The sequence below is a fragment of the Urocitellus parryii genome, chromosome 11, assembly GCF_045843805.1.
Source record: "Urocitellus parryii isolate mUroPar1 chromosome 11, mUroPar1.hap1, whole genome shotgun sequence".
Taxonomy (NCBI): Eukaryota; Metazoa; Chordata; class Mammalia; order Rodentia; family Sciuridae; genus Urocitellus; species Urocitellus parryii.
Window position 1 is genome coordinate 31,163,394 of NC_135541.1, and position 18,318 is coordinate 31,181,711.

The window sequence follows — 18,318 nt, forward strand, 5'->3', positions numbered from 1 at the left end:
CACCCAAACAGTGCAGGCACCATTGCACGGGGACACGCAACCTATCGCCCAAAAGACCACATTCGGAAACAGCCAACATCGCCCACAGCTCACACACACGCACTCTCACAATCCCACCGCATGCACACAACCACGAAGAAGAAATGAAAACCAACCACCGCCTCGCGCATTTCTGTATATTGCGTAAGGAAAAAGGGGAAGGAAGGAAGAGAGTCTCCGAGGCGGGAGGGGGACGGCGAGGGCGGGGGTGTCCGTGGAAAATGCCCCCCGTCTAAAGAAACCGAAGGAAAGGGAGCGCAGGCATCTTCTGCGGGTGTGGGGAGCGAGGGAGGAAACTGACGAGGAATTCCGTGGGAGGCGGGAGGTCGCTTCTCCCCAACAAAAAGGCCAGAATGCTCACGTTTTTCCGTACGGGGGGACGCGTGTGGCCATTTTGAGGCCTGCTCCTTGGCTATGGAGGCCCGGCCCCTCCGCAGTCCGCTCCCCCGCCCGCCCGCGCCCGGCTCCTGCCCCACCGCGCTCTAATCCCGCTCACGTTCCAGGCCTCGTTAGCATGGGCCGAGGCGCGCCGGGGCCGTGTGCGCCGCGGAGATAAGGCACTGCCGCGGGTCCGCCCGCCCCCGATAAGCGCCTCGGCCATTATGGGCCAAATGATTCATTTTAATTTGGCAATTTCACCGGAGGGAGTGGGGACTGGTTGCGCGGCGCTGGGACCGGCTCCGGAATGCGCCACCGAGAGAACTGAGCGCGCTGTCTACGACCGGGCGGGTTCAGCCCCATTTCTCATCCCGGGGACCTCTCACGAATCCTGGCTCCCTACAACCTCACTCATTCCTTCGGCCTTCCAGATACCTTTCTTTGGCGACTCTCATCCCAACACTCTGTGCCTCTGAAGACCACCAAAGACATCCCAAAACCATCACCTTCCGACTCTTCTTCCTTCCTTCATTCTTTCTCCAGTGTCCTAGTCACCCGGATTTCAGTGGACAGTTCCTCTTATCTCAGAAAGCCCCCCAACTCCTCTCTGGCCTTCCACCACTTTCTGCTCTAAAATGGAGCCAGTAGCACAAACCCAAGGGGGCTCTAAGAGGGTTGGAGTGATTGAAGTCAATAGGGGATTAAAATATTCATTCTGCTTGATTTCAGGCTTAGCCCAGTGCCCACAATCAACACTCCCCCATAATATTTTTAACAAACACTTTAACCTAAGTACTAAGTACTCTACAAATATTTTTAATTTTCATAACCAGTCCTGAGGAATGGGTGCTTTTGTTATTCTCAGTTTACAGATGAGGAAACTGAGGCACAGAGTAAAATATAATGTTTCCCAATGTTACATTTCTAGTGAGTGGTGGAGCCTGGGTTTGAAGGAAATTTGGCCCCGGAGTCTCAGCTAAAATGGGGCGTTAAGAACTTAGTTTGGGCTGGGCATGGTGTCGCATGCCTGTAATCCCAGCAGTTCCAGAGGCTGAGGCAGGAGGATCAAAGCCAGCCTCAGCAACAGCAGGCACTAAGCAACTCAGTGAGACCCTGTCTCTAAATAAAATACAAAATAGGGCTGGGAATGTGGCTCAGTGGTCTAGTACTCCAGACAAGATCTATAATGTACAGCAGGAAGTGGAGTACAGTGCCAACTGGGTAACTGGGGCTCAACCTATGGAGAATATATGAATTTATTCTTTCATGTCGGAGTGGAAGGAGTACAGGCTCAAATTTTAGCCATTTAGCTCCAAACCTCATTTTCTTCCTCCCTAAAACAGGGAGATAACTTCTGCCTCACAAAGTTGTGAGAATAAATACAATGACCTTTAAAAGGTGGCAGTGGTGGGTGATAGTCTATGTATTTAACCAACCCACAGCCCATGAAAACATGGTATGCACTTGCATAGGAGATCTGGATACCATCATGGAGAAGAAAAATAAGGCAAAAAGAGATGTAAATTGGCCCAAACTTAGTGACCCAGAAGAAAAGCCAGCAATCAAGCTCATTGTCCAACTCCCAGTCACAATTTTTCTCATCGTGCCAGGCTGCTTGTCTCTCTTCTGTCTCCAGTTTGGGCTCTTTTTGGAGTGTGAGAACTGGGAAAAGCTCCTCATCTGTCCAGTCATAGGTTGAGTTCCAGTCAAGGACTGATCCCAAATTGTACCCCTCTCTGAGTTCTGGTCCCTCCAAGGTCATGTGGATGACTCCCTGAGAAGGTGCTGTTACTTCAGTGCAGCCTGTCTCCTCTTCCTGTGCTCTCTGATGAAAGTCAGCTACTGTGTGGGTACAGGTAACTTTCACAGAACCCCACAGTGGAAGGCCACCTGTGATCTGTGATACACACACACACACACACACACACACACACACACACACCTTTCCTTGGCTGTGACACTTAATAGAAAGAGTGAGATCCATGTAATTATGAGTTAGAAACCCAGATCTGTCACTCTTGGGCTATGGGACTCCTGGGTAAGTCATTTCATGTATGCATTTCATGTATGCAAGCCCCTGCAAAAAGAGATTTGCCAATCCCATATTGGAGAATCCAGCTGGGGACTGCTTCCCTAAGAAAATGAGGCCTGGACCAAGGGCTGAAGCAAAAGGACCATAAGTTCATGAAAGGAACAGAAAAGAATTCAATAGGAATGGAGCAAGCCTATGGACAATTTAAGGATTGTTTGGAACCTTTTGTCCGGTGTCCAGTGTCCTATATAGGATCACATATGCTTTTCTAGAAGACTGTTTGGCTGCAGTGTGGAGTTAGGATGGGAAGGATTCTGGAAGACCAGTTCTGGGGCCCTGTAAGTGGTCTGGGGAGGGAGAATTAGAGCTTGTTCTATGCGATGGCAGAAGATGGCATTTATGTAGGAATTAAAACAGGGTTTGAAGGAATTGGGTCTGGCAGGCAAGAAGGAGGGAGGAATCCAGGAATGTGGCTGTCATATTGGAGATAGGTGAGTCCTCCTTGAGATGGGGGGAGGGTTCTGGAGACCAGAGAGCAGGGGGTGGGATTCTGCTTTTTGTTTTGAACTCCCTGAGTGTAGATGCCTTTGAGGCACCTGCCGACTGTCGACTGTCGGGTTATTTTACAGGGCATGAAAGAACCCTGCCCTACACATTGAAGAGCCTCTTGAAGAAGTGGGGACAGGTGGAAAGGCTCGTCCACCCTACCGCAGAGGGTGTGTCCAGGCGTCTGTCTCCAGGGCTGGGAGCGGGCGTTCGCCATCCCCCTCCTCCACACAAACGCGTTCTCCTCTAGCAGACTGCCAGCTGTCCCTGACCAAGTCCCCAAGCCCCCACCTGGGGCTGCCTGGGGCTGGGGGCTCGTGACGTCTACACCCCTCCCCTCCCCAGTTTCCGACAGTGGGTGGAAAAACGGAAACTGAGCGCTTAGCCAGGCGCCGCCCGAAATAGCATCTGGTGCCTGTCGGTCAGCTAGTTGTCCGAGCGTCCATGAGAGGGTGACGCGGCCCTCGGCCTGGCCAGGAAATGCCACCCCTCCTCCACCCGCCCCACTCAGGGGCCTCAGACGGGCAGGAAACCCGGAGCGCCTGGGTGGGGAGAGAGGTTTGGGACCCACACTGGTAAGTCTGGAGTCTGGCCCTGGAGTTAAGACCCAGCGGGCAGAGCAGCTTAATTAGGCTTCTAAATGAGGCCATTCCCTCACCACCGATGAAGCCAAGGCTCCCTCCACCCGAGGCTCTTATAGTTTTTCAAGTGTTTCTGCCTACCCTGTCACTGAGTACTACTGGACTCTGAACTTTCTCCTCTCAGTGTGTGCAGTCTGATGGCCGACAAGGTTAAATAAACCAAAATTTTACATTGCCTTTCTATGTGCCAGGTACTGCTCCTAAGCACATCAGAGTTTCAATTCAGTTAATCCTGACAGCAACCCAATGAGTTGGGGACTCCTAGGACCTCCATTTTGTAGTAGCACAGAGAGGTTGAGCATCTTGCAGAGAATGCCCAGCTAGTAAGTAGTGGAGGAGAATTCATATCTAGGTTAGTCTTGCTTCAGCCACTGTGCTTCCAAGGCAGCAATCCAATAGGTAGGCCCACCTGAGCTTCTGTCCTTCTCCCCACTGGCCAGCTGTAGGATTCAAAGCAAGTTAATCTGAGTTTCACTTTCCTTGTCTGTAGAGGGAGGTGATAATTGTCCACACAGCATTCTGGGGTTTATAAGGATTATTGTTAATGGTGAAAACTTCAATCTAAGGAGATGTCATTATTTCCTCCTTTCACTTGCATGTGACTGTTCTCTTCATTTTTGTTCTCTTACCTAGAAAGTACCCTTACCCTACCAGTTAGCAGGCCTGAACCCAAAATTCCAAGCATGAGAGTCATCTTTCTACTTCCAAATCCCAGCCGGGCCACCAGAAGTTTCAGGGATGGAAAGACCTTATTTTAATTCCTGATTCTCAAGGAGGACAGTCAGAATGCTCTGTATCTTGTTAGAAAAGTCAGTTCATGGACCCACTCCAGGCCTATTAAATCAGAGACTATGAGAAAGAAGCCAGCAATCCAATTTTTGTTTGTTTGTTTGTTTAGTACCAGGGATTGAACCCAGGGACTTAACCACTGATTCACATCCCCAGCCCCCCTACACTTTAATTTCGAGACAGGATCTCACTAAACTGCATAGAGCCTCACTAAGTTGCTGTGCCTGGCTTTGAACTTGTAATCCTCCTGCCTCAGCCTCCAAAATCACTGGGATTACAGGCATGTGCCACTGTGCTTGGCTAGCAATCTGCTTTTAACCAGCATTCCAGGTGAACCCTGATGCACACAAAATTTGAGAAACACTGCTCTAGTGTACAACCCCATGTGTAACAAAGGCTAAAGTAAGGTAATTGAGGATGTGAAGAAAGCAATATGTGCCAGGCAAGGTAGTGCATGCCTATAATCCAAGCATCTCAGGAGGCTAAGGCAAGAAGATCATGAGTTCAAAGCCAGCAAGCAACTCAGTGAGACACAGTCTCTGAATAAAATGCAAAATAGGGCTTGGGATGTGGCTCAGTGGTCGAGTGCCCCTGAATTCAATCCCCAGTATCCCCTTGCTCCAAAGAAAAAGAAAGACGGCACTACGCTTTCTGATGTTTCAGAGCTCTTTCCCTTTCTCCAGCCCATGCTTCTTCCAGAAGTGTCCAGAAGACCAAAGCTGCATCCTTGTGAAAGGAATACCACTTCAACTTGTCTGTCCTCAGGAACAGAGAACTCAAGACAGCTGTGCGCCAATGGTTTTCCTCGCAGCTGCGAAGAGAGTCACAAAACATGTGCGCAGCCATTAACTCTCTAGCTCACAAATACTTGTTAATGGTCACCAAGGTGGGGCTGTGGCCCATATGTACACATCAAGACAGTGAAAGGAACCCATGAGCCCTGAAGGGGACTGTACCTGGTGAGCCCCTATTCTGCTCTACTTTTGTTATCTGATCCTGCACAGATCCTGCTGGGCTTTGGAAGCATAGAGATGGCTCTCACACTTGGAATTCTGGACTCAGGGCTGCTGGTATGATCCCCCTTTGAAGATAAAGAAACAGACTCATGTTACCTAGAGTCACTAAGTTGGTATACACCCAAGCCTGCTTGGCCAATATTTCCTTGACTCCTGTTGGCTATTAGGAAGTGTTTGTTACTTTGGGTGAACTACTTCAAAATCTTGAACTCTTTGTATAGTATTGTGATAGATTCTGGCTGAAGACCCTGTGATCCTTAAAGAAAGACAAACAGCCAAAAATTTCATGAAAAGATGCTCAGACTTACATTAGAGAAATGCAAATTGTTAAAACCACAATGAGCTATCATGACACACCCATTAAAATGGTTGAGGGTTTTTGTTTTGTTTTGTTGTTGTTGTTTTTTAATCCTAAGGATTGAAGCCAGGGTGTTCTGCCACTGAGCTACATCCCTAGCTTTTTTTGGTTTTGCTTTGAGACAGGGTCTTGCTAAGTTGCTGAGGCTGGCCTCAAACTTGTAAACCTCCTGCATCAGCCTCTTAAATTGCTGGGATTATATGTATGTGCCATCATGCCTGGATATAATGGTAATATTTAAATGACAGACAATTTCAAGAATTGAGGAGGATATAGATCAACTGGAATTCTCATGTGCACTGTTGAAGGGAATGCAAAAATCTTTCAACTGCCTTGGAGAACTCTGGTAGTTCCTTACATACATAGAGTTCATATATACGCTTATTGAGAAGATTAAGAAATGTGTGTCCACAAGGACACTTGGACATAAATTGTCACAGAAGCTCTATTCATAATACCAAAAACCTAGAGATACTTCAAACGTTTATCAACATGTAAATGGATAAACAAATTGTGGTACATTCATGCAATACTACTCAGAAGTAAAAATGAAACAAATTACTGATACATTCAAAAATACAGAATGACCTCAAAAACATTATGTTCCGTGAAAGAAGTCATTATATAGAGTGTCTGACTCCATTTATATGAAACTCTAGAAAAGGCAAAGTGAATCTATAATGGCAGAGTTCAGATCAGGGGCAATGGTGGAGGGGATTGATTTCAAAGAGACATAAGGGAACTTTCTGGGTAAAGGAAATATTCTATCTTGATTGTGATGGTGATTATGCAGTATATATATTTGTCAAAACTCAGCAAACTTGGGGCTGGGGTTGTGGCTCGGCGGTAGAACGCTCGCCTAGCATGAGCAAGGCCCTGGGTTCAATCCTTAGCACCACATTAAAAAAAAAAAAAAAACTCAGCAAACTGAACATTAAAATGAGTGAAATATATATATATATATATACATCATGTCTCAATAAAGTTGCCTACAAACCTTCTTTGTAGCCTTGCTCCAATCCCACCTCCTCCAGGAAAACTTCCCTGATCAGCCTGCCCTGCCCTAGCCTGCATTGACACCTTTCTCTCCCATCCTCCCTCTCTTTCTTTCTCTCTCTCCCCCTTGATTCACATGCCCTGAATCTGCCCCTTCCGTCTACTCGTGCTGCTCAGAGCCAGGCACACAGACATGAGGTAGGAGCTGGGAATAAGAAAGGAACTGAACTGAAGGTATTCAGAAGAGTGACAGGGACTTCCTCCAGGAAGTAGAGTCCCTTCTTCCTCTGACCCTCAGTTTCCCTATCTGTCACAGGGATGAGGTGGGGGACCCTTTTATCTCTTATCATCTCTTCCCTCTGCCTCTCATCTCTGCTGTCTCTATCTTAAGCTTGAACGAGTTCTCTCTGGTGCTGAATCTTCTCCTCTTTCCTGCCCCTGGCCCTGCCTCTCTGTCTCTGTCTGTAATCTCTCATCTTTGCCTCTCTCTTCCTTTCTGCCTTCTGTTCAGGCTCTCAGGGAGAACTCCAGTTCAGAGAGGCACCCTGCGGAAACAAGCCTTCAGGTCTCCTTGTCACCTTTCTCTCAGCTGGTCATCGGCTCTGTGGGGTGGGGGAGAACGGGAAATGAAAGCGAGGATAGAAAGGGTGGGGGCAGATTTTCCAAAGCATCTTTAAGGAGACTCACAGGCATTGGGCCAAGAGGACTCTGCCAGGTAGCTATGGGTCACTGGGAAAAGAGAGAGCAAATAGCCTCTCTTCCACATGGCCCAGGTCCTGGGTGTGCAGCCCAGGACCTGCTGTGTAGGACAAAGCCTCATAACATGGTTGAAGAAAGCATGAGGAGCACCAGTACCGCTCCCCCGCCAAACAATTTCTCTGTCTCAGTTTCCTCATATCTAAAATAGGGGTTAAAAAAAAAACACAGGGTTGTTGGAAAGATTATGAGACACATACAAAGAGCTCAGCACAGTGCCCAGCAACATTTAATATGTAGAAGTTATTAATTTTTATTATAAACCTCTGCTCCCACCCCCAATCCCAAGCCCCATTGTATTCAGGCCTAGGGATAGCAAGATGGAGGAGACAAAGGCACAGGCAAAGAATCACAGTACAGCTTAATATTTGTTCTACTAAAGAAGGATGTGCAGAGTGCTTTGGAGTCTAAGAGAGGTAGTGTGTGCGTCTGTGTCTGTGTGTGTCTGTGTATTTTCGGAGGGGAGGAGCAGACAAGATTTTGTGAAACTGGTATCATTTGCCTTAGACTGTGAATAGCAAGAGGAGATAGTAGGAAAGAAAAATATAGCAAGTGCAAAAGTCCAGTGGTGGGAGTGGAGGGCCCGTGTGGAGACTGCGAGAAGCTCAGTGAGGCTGAGGCTCAACAGCTGTATGAAGGGGCTCTTGGTAGGTGAGGTGAGAGTGTAGACTAGGGGTAAGCGTACTCAGCTTACCATACCCAGCTTCACCCATTCATTTTATTCCACATTTACTAAGGATCTAGTTTGTGCCAGAAAATATCCTCTGTGCCTGGATATCAGAGATGAATATCTGTGCTCCCTGCCTTGGAATGCATGCCCTGTGCTAGGTTAACAAATCTGAGGTTTTTTTCCAACTTTGATCCTAAAACCTGAGAGGGAGGACAGTCACTTATCCTCTCTAGAACTTGGTTTCCTCATTTGCTCAGTGGACACAGCCCCTGCTTACTGGTCCTTTTTAAACAAACACATTTTGAGCAGCAGTGCTGAGCCCCATGCTGCCTACTGGGGATGTGGGAGGACTCGGAGCCCACTACAGGCCTAGGAGAATCAAAATGAATTGAATGTAATTGCATCATGCACTCAGGCCTCTGGTGGCACATGGATGGACTTTTTTTTTTCTCCCAGGTTAGTCTCATCATTATCTTGCTTCCCCAGAGTCTTGGGGGAATAGGGCCTAGCTGAACTGGGTGGCAGGAGGGAGAGGAGTGAAGACCAAGTGAAGCTCCAGGAACAGAGAGAGCCAAGGGGTTTGGTTGCCCTTGTATTTGGGGCAGAGCAGAAACTCCTGTATCCCTTAAGCATCCCCACAACATGGTGCTGCCCCACACTTGAGTGTTTGCCTTATGTGCCAAAACCCTCCCAGAAAGGGACCATGTCTATGGTTTGACTTTGACCCAGCATATTCCCAGATGCAGTAGGAACACCACAGATGTATGTTGAAGACATTGGAGGGACATCTCTGTCTGAGAGAGAGAGGTAAACCACTAGGTAAGAACCTGGGCTTTTGATTGGAACTAGCTAGCCCTCTGGGTCCTAGAACCAGCCACAGAGAAGTGTGAAAGTGCATCCTGTATGGCCTGGGAGGAGAGATCAATGGTTCCATGATTACAGGCGCTGTGGAGCAGCAGCCCTTGCTGGGGCAGCCCTTCCCTGGAGGTGAGAGGTAGATTCTATCTCCACTGATAGTCTCTGGGCTGGGCAGGAAGGGGATGGCAAGCAGGGCCGGTAGAGTTACAGAGCCTGGTTAGGGGTCTGGAGCACTCATCAGAAGCCACTCAGCTGTGGTACACCCTGCCTTCCATCCAAGGCCAAGACCTGATGTCACCTATCAAGGCAGGACACGGGCTTTATGGAACCCAAGCACATGCCTACCTCAGCTGTCTCTCTGCCCTACCCATGAGAAGGAGAAGGAGAAAAAGGAGAAGCAGCCCACATGGGCTCTGAAGTTCAACAACAGTCCCGAGTTCACCTTCTGACTTGACCACTTACTTTACCTGTGTGACCTAGCGGTGGGGGCAGGGGTAGGAATCACCTTCGTACCTGAGACTCTATTGCATCCCAGGAATAATCCTGACCTGCTGCTGAGGTGACGAGCATGGGCTCTGGAGCCAGACGACTGGGCTTGAATCCTGGCTTCTTATATTGGCTGTGGGACCTTGGGGCAATTTACTTAATATCCCTGCTTCTATTTTCTACCCTATAAAACCAGGAACAATAATAATATCTACCTCATAGAGCCGTTGTGTGTAACTTATTATCATAACATTGAGTTGTTATGCTAATTAGATGAGAGAATATATGAAATAGTATTTTCCTTAGGATCCACAATGCAGCAAGCAAACAGAATGGGCCCCCTAGCGAGCAGTTTCTGGCCTCTAAAAATAATTTCATCATCTTCCCCTCAATCTCAACTTCATTCCACTGTCCTAAGCCAGGGCGTTTTTACTTGTTGCAGGTCTTTTCGCCTGCTTTTGTCCCAGTTCTCTGTAATTTTGTGCACTTCTATATCTGCATGTGAAGCTGAATGCTTGTGTACCTTGGAGGGCTGTGAAGTCTGAATGAGGTACTGAGTAGGACTCTGCTCAGTGATAGATGAATATAATTCTGCACATATAGGAGTGAGCACTAAATGCACACCTGTAAAGGCAGAGTGTAATGGTGTCTTTTCATTCTTCATTGTGCTCCCCAGAGTCTAGTGCAAGGCCCCTAGCATAGCAGGAGAGTGAAGCAGACCTTTTTCATGTTGCTTTTGGATAAAGGGATTGTGACTGTGCATGGTTCCTGCCCTTGTAGTTTCCAGTCCTGGGTACACGTAAGTAACGTACAATCTGGTTGTATTGAATTCTTCAAGAAGAGGACTGGAGAAAGGGTTATGGAGTTTCTTTCTTTTTTTTAATATTTATTTTTTTGTTAGAAACAATACCTTTATTTTGTTTATTTATTTTTATGTGGTGTTGAGGATCGAACTCAGAGCCTGGAGCATGTTAGGTGAGCGCTCTACATGTTAGGCTGAGCCACAACCCCAGCCTGGGTTATGGAGTTTCAAAGAAGAAAAATATTTCTTCCACATGAAGATTCCAGAGGGTTTGCTCCAGATGAGAAATCAATGCAGGAGTTGGGGAGGGAGCATTTAAGCTGGGCTTTGAAGAGCTTTGAACCTGTGGAGAGTTTGGAGGCCAAAGAAACAATACTGATCAAGGCAGGAAGGCTGGGAACTGACTGCGTAGGTATGTGTGGACTGACTTTCCTTTCCTGTGGTATGTACAGGGATCAGAGAGGGCCTGGGTTTTATTGCTCCATTTCTAATTTGCTGACTCGAATTCCATGGCAGGCAATAGTGCGCTCTGGGAGGCTGGCTGGAGTCCTGAGTGAAGTCCCAGCTCTGTGCACTGGAGCAAGTCCCTTCTCTCCTTTGGCCTGTGTCCTCACATGTACCACGAGGGCCAAGTGGTCTTCTGAGGTCCTCTGAATACCTGATATCATCTTTTCTGTTATGTTTTCAACTAATGCCCCTTGCCCTGGAGGCCCCAGACCTCCCATGAAGAAGCAGGACACAGAGCCCTCCCCAAATCCATCCTTTTCCTGGAGTTCAGCCCCACCAGGAAGTGGGAAAACAGGATTTCCTCTGAGGATGTTCTTTGTGACCCAGACAGTTCCGGTTACAAAAGTGGGGAGGAAGAGATAGGGAGCATCCCCCATGCCTCCAAACACTAAAGCACCTTTTGGGGGGGGGGTATGTTTTATGATTTTTTCTTTTCTTTTCTTTTCACTCAGACTTGAGCTCCTTAAAAACAGGGAAGGTATAATTCAGAACTGGAGAAAGCCATGCCAGTATCCCTTCAAACAGAAATGATTGCTCAGTCTCTCAGTAGAGAGAACAGAAGTCCCTTTTTCCTTTTCAATTGTGAAGTATGTTAAACATAATTTAAAAAGTAGGAAAATCCTTTCCTCACCTCTGCTTGTAGAACTCCTTCAAGATCTTTCTCGGGGCCTACCTACAAAGCTTTCTCTCTCTGGTAGCAAGACTTTCCTTTCTCTGGTCTTTAAAACTACTGTTCAACCCTATTTCTGGAACCATCATTTCATGCAGTCACAGCATGTCAGGGGTCACAGTGGTAACACTTAATTTCAACAACTGGAAAACTAAAGCCCATGATTTGCCCAGTGTCTGAGTTTGGATGACAGTGATGATAGGAACTCAGTTTTTGCTGACTCCTAATTTGGTGATCTTTCTTTTTTCTTTTTCCTTTTTCTTTTTTTTTTTCTTTTTTCTTTTTTTTTTACAATGAAACCCCTTTTTATTTTTCCTTTATCATTTTATTATATTTTCTTTATTTATATCCTATTTTTTATTTTTTATTTTTTTTCCTATTTTACCAAAAACTTTGTAAAGAAAAAGAGTTGATAATAGTTGCCTACAGCCTCCATAAATATAAAAAGTAAGGGGTATCTTGAGATGAAATGTCCATGAGTTTTCTTTTTTTTAAAATTTGTTTTAATTAGTTACACATGACAGTACACAATGACCTTGACATATCATACATTTGAGTCAGATGGGATATAATTTCTCATTTTTCTGAGTATACAGGTTGCAGAATCACATTGGTCATGCATTCACATATATACACACAGTAATAATAATGTCTATTTCATTCTACTATCCTTCGTATCTCCCCAACCCCTCCCCTCCCCTCCCCTCCCTTCTCTCTACTTAATCTAGGGTAATGCTATTTTTTTTTACTTGTATTTTTTCTTTCCTATCATTGGCTCCCTGTCCAAAGCCCCCTCCTCCAGCACTTATAGCTATTCACATCTCCATGCTTTTGCACAAGCCTTCTCCCTCTATCACAAATATCCATTCTTCCCCCTTTTCCTATTGTTCCTGATTCTGTTAAAAAAAAAAAAGTCACCATCTTTGCAGAACATTCTCAAAATAACTTTCCTCATTTCTCTTACCATAGTCTTCCATTTTATGCAGTTTTATTTCAAGTACTTATCTGACTATTGCTAGTGTTTGCATGCTTCTCCCTCATTAAGTTCAGTAGCAGAAGGTAAGGTTGTCTTGCTCAGCATTTAGCTCAGTGCCCAGCAAGATCAATGTGATATTACTGAGGTATAAGGAAGGTGCCAGAATGGAGAGGAAAGATGGAGGGAGTGGCTGCTATTGGGCTAAAAGCTGTGGATGAACAGTAGGTGGGCGGCCTGGTTAACTCCAACTGTCTGACTTAGGCCCAGTTTATACATTGTATCAGTTTCATCATCTGTAAAGAGGAGTTAATTATGCCTGCCATACATATTTCAGTAGGGTTTTTGTTGTTAGGCTTATATGAGAAAATATGTGGGATAGCACTTGGAAAAGTGCAAATGCGAGATGTTACCGTGAAATTTATATTACAGGTAAAGACCTCTTAGTTAATTTGGGAGGCTATGGAAAGTTCTACCCATGTGAGCCATGACTTGAAAACAAGAGCAAAGAACAGATTTTGTTCCTCTAATTTCCAGGAGCCCTCATGGTACAGACTCAGTATTAACTTTCCACTATAGTCATTTAAGTGAACCCTTGATCATTAAAAGAGCTGCAGTTACCTCCTTCAGGGTATAGAAGTAAATAACTAGTTTTGTGCTTGAGGTTATAGGGCAAGAGGCTCCTTGCTGAAGGAAAAGAATGTGAGGCAGTTTATAGGACTGTGCAGGAATGAAAAATAGCACTGGCTATAGTATTTGAAATCATTCATTCAGCTCCAGATCCATTTCTTGCAGGAAGTTCTTCCTGAATACTTGGGGCTTCAGAGACTCTTGGGTTCTGGAGTTATACATGAGCTTGAGTCAACCTACTTGGGTAAGTTCTTTCCCCTTGGGTATTCCCTTATCCTTAAGGAGATGTTACCAGCTGTGGTCAGCAAGGAAGCTTAAACTAACTACTGCACATGGAATGATCTGCACAGTGCCCTTGTGAGCACATATAAACCTCTAAAAAGATGGAAGCTGTCACAATTACTCTGTTGAGGCTTCTTAAAATATCACACAATTGGCTTTTTATTCTACACTCTCATAACTTTTGCAACTTTCCCCAGGCTCCAGAGCCTTCACAAGGCTTATCTAATGTTTATATTCACTTATGTGGGGGCTTAGCACAGGGCAAGGGAAGGAAGAGCACATTAACATGGAGTATTGTTGATTTCAATTGACCAGTAGAGTGAGGGACATCTGAAGTGGGGAAGGGGTAGGTTGACAGCTGGCCAAAAACCAGACTAATGGGTTTATTTCTCAGATGTTGGGTAAGAGAAGCTCAATCATTTTCCTATTTCATTTGAAGAAGCACTCATGTACCTTATGATGCTGCAGGACTGGATGACAGAAATTGCCGAAGTTTGGCTGGGCACAGAATCACGAGCCACCACACACCTTGTAGATTCAAACAGCAATTCTTTATTCCCGAACTCACACCGGTCTCTACACACACGTTCTGGGGAAATCCAAGTTCTGCCCGCACAATTCACGTCCCAAATACTTTCTGAATTCCACGAGAACTCAACGGGAACTCAGGCAGCAGGAACACCCTATTCCCAGCAGCAATATCCTTAAACCTGGAACTTCCCTAAACCCAGATTGTCTTAAACCGGGAATGCCTTAAATTTGTCTTAAACCGGGAACGCCCTAAACCCAAAGAGCGAGATACTTCCCAAAACCTGCAGGATACTCCCTAAACCTGGATCCACCCTGGTCCTTGAGCAGGGTCACCTTTCTCAAACACACATGCAATGTCACAGCGGATTTCCAAGGCAAGTCCATTTAACATGGGGTACGCTGGCAAGGAAATTTCGATGCGTCATTCCCACTTGGCAATGGCCCTCAGCAAGAAATGCAGAGAAATATCACTTGAGAAGAATACCTCAATTTTTAATCCAATTTTCCCAGTACTGATGAGTTTTCCAAAGATACCTAAAGACCATCACAGCAGTTAACTTTCCATAGCAAACACTCTTCTTAGAGTAGCCTTTTTTGATCATCTCTTTTCTTGGCATGTACAATAAAAGATGTGTTTTGTTGAATTAATCTGCAGTCTAAATTCAGTCTCCAAAACTGCTTAAATATTTTATCAGAGGTCTTAAGTTAGATGTGGTAATAAGTGATCAAATTGAATTTTGCCTAAGTCTCAGGCTCAGTTTTTGTTGTACAGAGAGAGCTTCTTATATAGTATAAAAATTACAGGGTTCCCAGAAATAAAGGTAAGACAAATGATAAGGCTGTCAGTTAATTCAGTAACACTCTGTTTTTTCAATAGTGTGCAAAACAAATGGTACCCACACTCACTTCTTGGATGAGTGCTAAAGTTAAAACAAAGCATATCTGAAAGTGACATTACTTAAATTTACTCCAAAGAAACATGCAAGTGGATTTTTTTTGCTACTATTCAAATGATTAAAGCTCTGAATGATGCACATGAAACCAAAGGGAAAGACATTACCTTTTATGAATTGTTGTAAAAACAACAATGTAGAGAAAGACCCACTAACTAGTCCCTGGTTCCAGTGGGGAATTACCATGTTACTATATATGGGCTTGCAAACTTTGTTTTACCATGCTATTGTCCCAGAAAGCCAGAGTTGGCCAGGCATGGTGGCATACATCTGAAATTCCAGTGCCTTGGAAGGCCGGGATAAGAGCATTGCAAGTTAGAGGCCAGCTCAGCAATTCAGCAAGACCCTGTCTCAAAATAAAAGGGCTAGGCATGTAGCTCAGTAGTAGAGCATCCCTGGATTTAGTTGGATTGGAAATTTAGAGATCCAAAGTCTATTTCTTTCAGTTTACATATCAAACTTTAATATAAAGCAATCACATCTTAACTTCAGTAAGGTTTATTATCTATGAAATGAATGAGGGCTTTTTCATTTATATTCAGAAATAACAATTTAAAACTTAATTTTTAAACAGGTGGAAGTTGGCAATAATTACTGATAACACTTGGATGGATCTCAAGACATTATGCTGAGTGAAAACAGCTAATTTCAAAATGTTATACACTGTATGATTCTGTTTATAGGACATTCTTAAAATTATAAAATTCTAGTAAAACAGATGAAGGATAAGGGCTGGAGGTAGAGTATGTTTCAAAAGGGTAGAGATAGTTGTGTGAATCTGAGTGATAAAATTTTATAAATATTAAATGAGTACATATGAAAATTTGTGGGCTGGGGGTATAGTTCAGCAGAACACATGCTTAGCATGCTTGAAGTCCTGAGTTTGATTACCAGCCCCCTACCCCACACAAAAAAAGGAGATTCAAAAGGTCTGTGGTTTATTTATTAATAATGAACCAACTGTCAATTTCTTGGTTTTGATAGTTTACTATGATTCTGTAAGATGTTATCATGGGGGACACTAGGTAAAGGGTATTCCTGAATTCTGTGATTTTTATTTATTTATTTATACTAGGGATTGAATCCAGCATGACTTGACTAATTTTTTAAAAAATTTGAGACAGGGTCTCACTGAATTGCTGAAGCTGACCTAGAACTTGTGATCATCCCACCTCAGCCCCGAAGTCACTTGGATTGCATGTGTGCATTTGGCCTCTGTATAATTTTTGTATCTTGCAGGAGTTGAAAAAAAAAAGTGGGAAAGGAAAAACTATAGCAGAAGACAAAGGAAAACAGTCAATTTAGACATTTTTATTGTTGTATTTAAAAATATTAAGACAGTTGAAAAAAATCACAAAGTTTATAAAACATACTCATACCCAATAATTTTCTTATTTAATAATAGCTAATGCTGTATGTTGAACATCAACCCACCAGATCTCAAGTTTTACTTGCAGAGTTTAACTAATATACTTAAGAGGAAATACACACCTTATATGAAATATCTTAAAATATTTTAAAAAGTAACTTTCCCCTTAAACTCAAGAAGGGCTGATTTTGCTAATTCAGCCAGGGTCAGGGTAAGTTTATGGTTTTTTACTGCTACTGGGTAGATGCCTAAATGCAACATGCTAGGAAAATGGACTTTTTAAAACACACAACATAAAACAGCAGTTGAGAGAGTTGAAGAGCATCTATTTATCTAAATTTGTTGAAATAACTATTAGGAGTTTTTTCTTTTTTAAAAGGTTTCAGTGATGCTGAATAAGAATCTGGCCTCCTCATTAGCCAGTTATCTCACAGACAATCAAGTCATTTGTTCAGCTCTTTGTAATCAGCTGTTACCAAGAAAGAGATTGACTCCTACAGTGATTAGGAATCCAAAACTACCCAAAGGCTCTGGCTTCTCTAAGTACCTTCAGAAGACACCAGTTCTTGTATCAGAAAAGAAAGAGTTAAAGGTTTAAAATAATTTTGGCAACTGTCTGAGACGTTTTACATCTAAAAAAGTACCTACTGAGTTCATGCTATTCATTTGCTTTAAAGTTTCAGAAGGTTGTAAACTTTCAGGAAAAATTGGGACATCCCTTTCATTTTCTTTCTCAGGATGTTGAGTAAACTCGGCTTTTGCAGGCCGGAGGTTCACTGCAGGACCAGGCCTGAGGTTCTTTAATAAGAAAGCTGGGTTTTCCTTCAACTGCTGAGTTACTTTAGGCTGCACAACTTCATTTGTGATATTTCTCAATACTGGTACATCTGTGTTAGTGTCCATAGATTCACAGTTATAGCAATTAGTTGTTTCATAGGTATTCCTCAAAGGTTCTTTCTGATGACCAACTTGTGCAGGTATGGAAGTAGGGGTCTGATTCAATGAATGGTTACTCATACTATCTGCAGAGGTGGGAGGATCCTCTTCATCTCCACTATTATCACTGCTTTGTATGAGTCCATATCTCTTCAAGTATTTTTTGGTTGCAAATGACATGTTGCTTGGTGAAATTAAGCTAAGTCCCACTGTGTTTTTGTCTGTATTAATATGTAGAAGGCTAAAAGATGAATCACAATTATTTTGGTTTGATCTAGTGAGAGACAGTTGTGACAGCTGATTTTCATTTAAATATTTCAGTGCTATAGCATTTGCCTCCATGCTCAAATCCACACCAGTGGGGCTTAAACCACTCACGCCAACATTAGCAAAAGACATGTAGTTTAATCCAGAGATCACTGCTTCTGGGCTGATGCATGCCAACACACTGAAAGACACAAAATAATAAGTCATCATTTTGAGTAATAGAGTTTCATCTAAATGCGTTCCTGTCTATGAAAGTAACAAAAGATTTCAGCTTTAAGTGCATGGTGCTTTTTATCTGACTACTCGGACATTTAAGTTTCCGTGACCTATCTGCCCATTCAAGGGATAAATACGATAACCTAGAAAGTAAAATTCATGATTTACAGACTGAAAGTGGAATACAAATTGATTTTCTTTTTTTTTTTTTAAGAGAGAGAGAGAGAGAGAGAGAGAGAGAGAGAGAGAGAGAGAGAGAGAGAGAATTTTAATATTTATTTTTTAGTTTTCGGCAGACACAACATCTTTGTATGTGGTGCTGAGGATCAAACCCGGGCTGCACGCATGCCAGGTGAGCGCGCTACCGCTTGAGCCACATCCCCAGCCCCAAATTGATTTTCCTAAATTTGTTTATTTGTTTGTTCACTTACTCTGGTGCCAAAGATCAAACCCAGGGCCTTGGGCACACCAGACAATTAATTGCTCTACCACTGAGCTACATCCTCAATCTCTGATTTTCTTATATATGTACATCAGTCATGGTTTTAAGAACAAATACAAGGCTCTAAATGTAAAAGTTATTCAATATTGCTGTCATTTAATTTTCAACCATTAAC

The 18,318-nt window shown here is 43.9% G+C and overlaps 1 protein-coding gene across 5 annotated transcripts in view; it reads right to left on the minus strand.

The window, feature by feature from the left end:
• Positions 1-16,876: 16,876 nt before the first annotated feature.
• Stil (STIL centriolar assembly protein) overlaps positions 16,877-18,318 on the minus strand; it is a 51,444-nt gene continuing 50,002 nt past the window's right edge. For all 5 annotated transcript variants that reach the window (XM_026410676.1, XM_026410677.1, XM_026410674.1 and 2 more), the window contains one exon: positions 16,877-17,666. In XM_026410676.1, coding sequence (XP_026266461.1) covers positions 16,877-17,666 — 790 coding nt within the window. The remainder of the gene's footprint in view (positions 17,667-18,318) is intronic.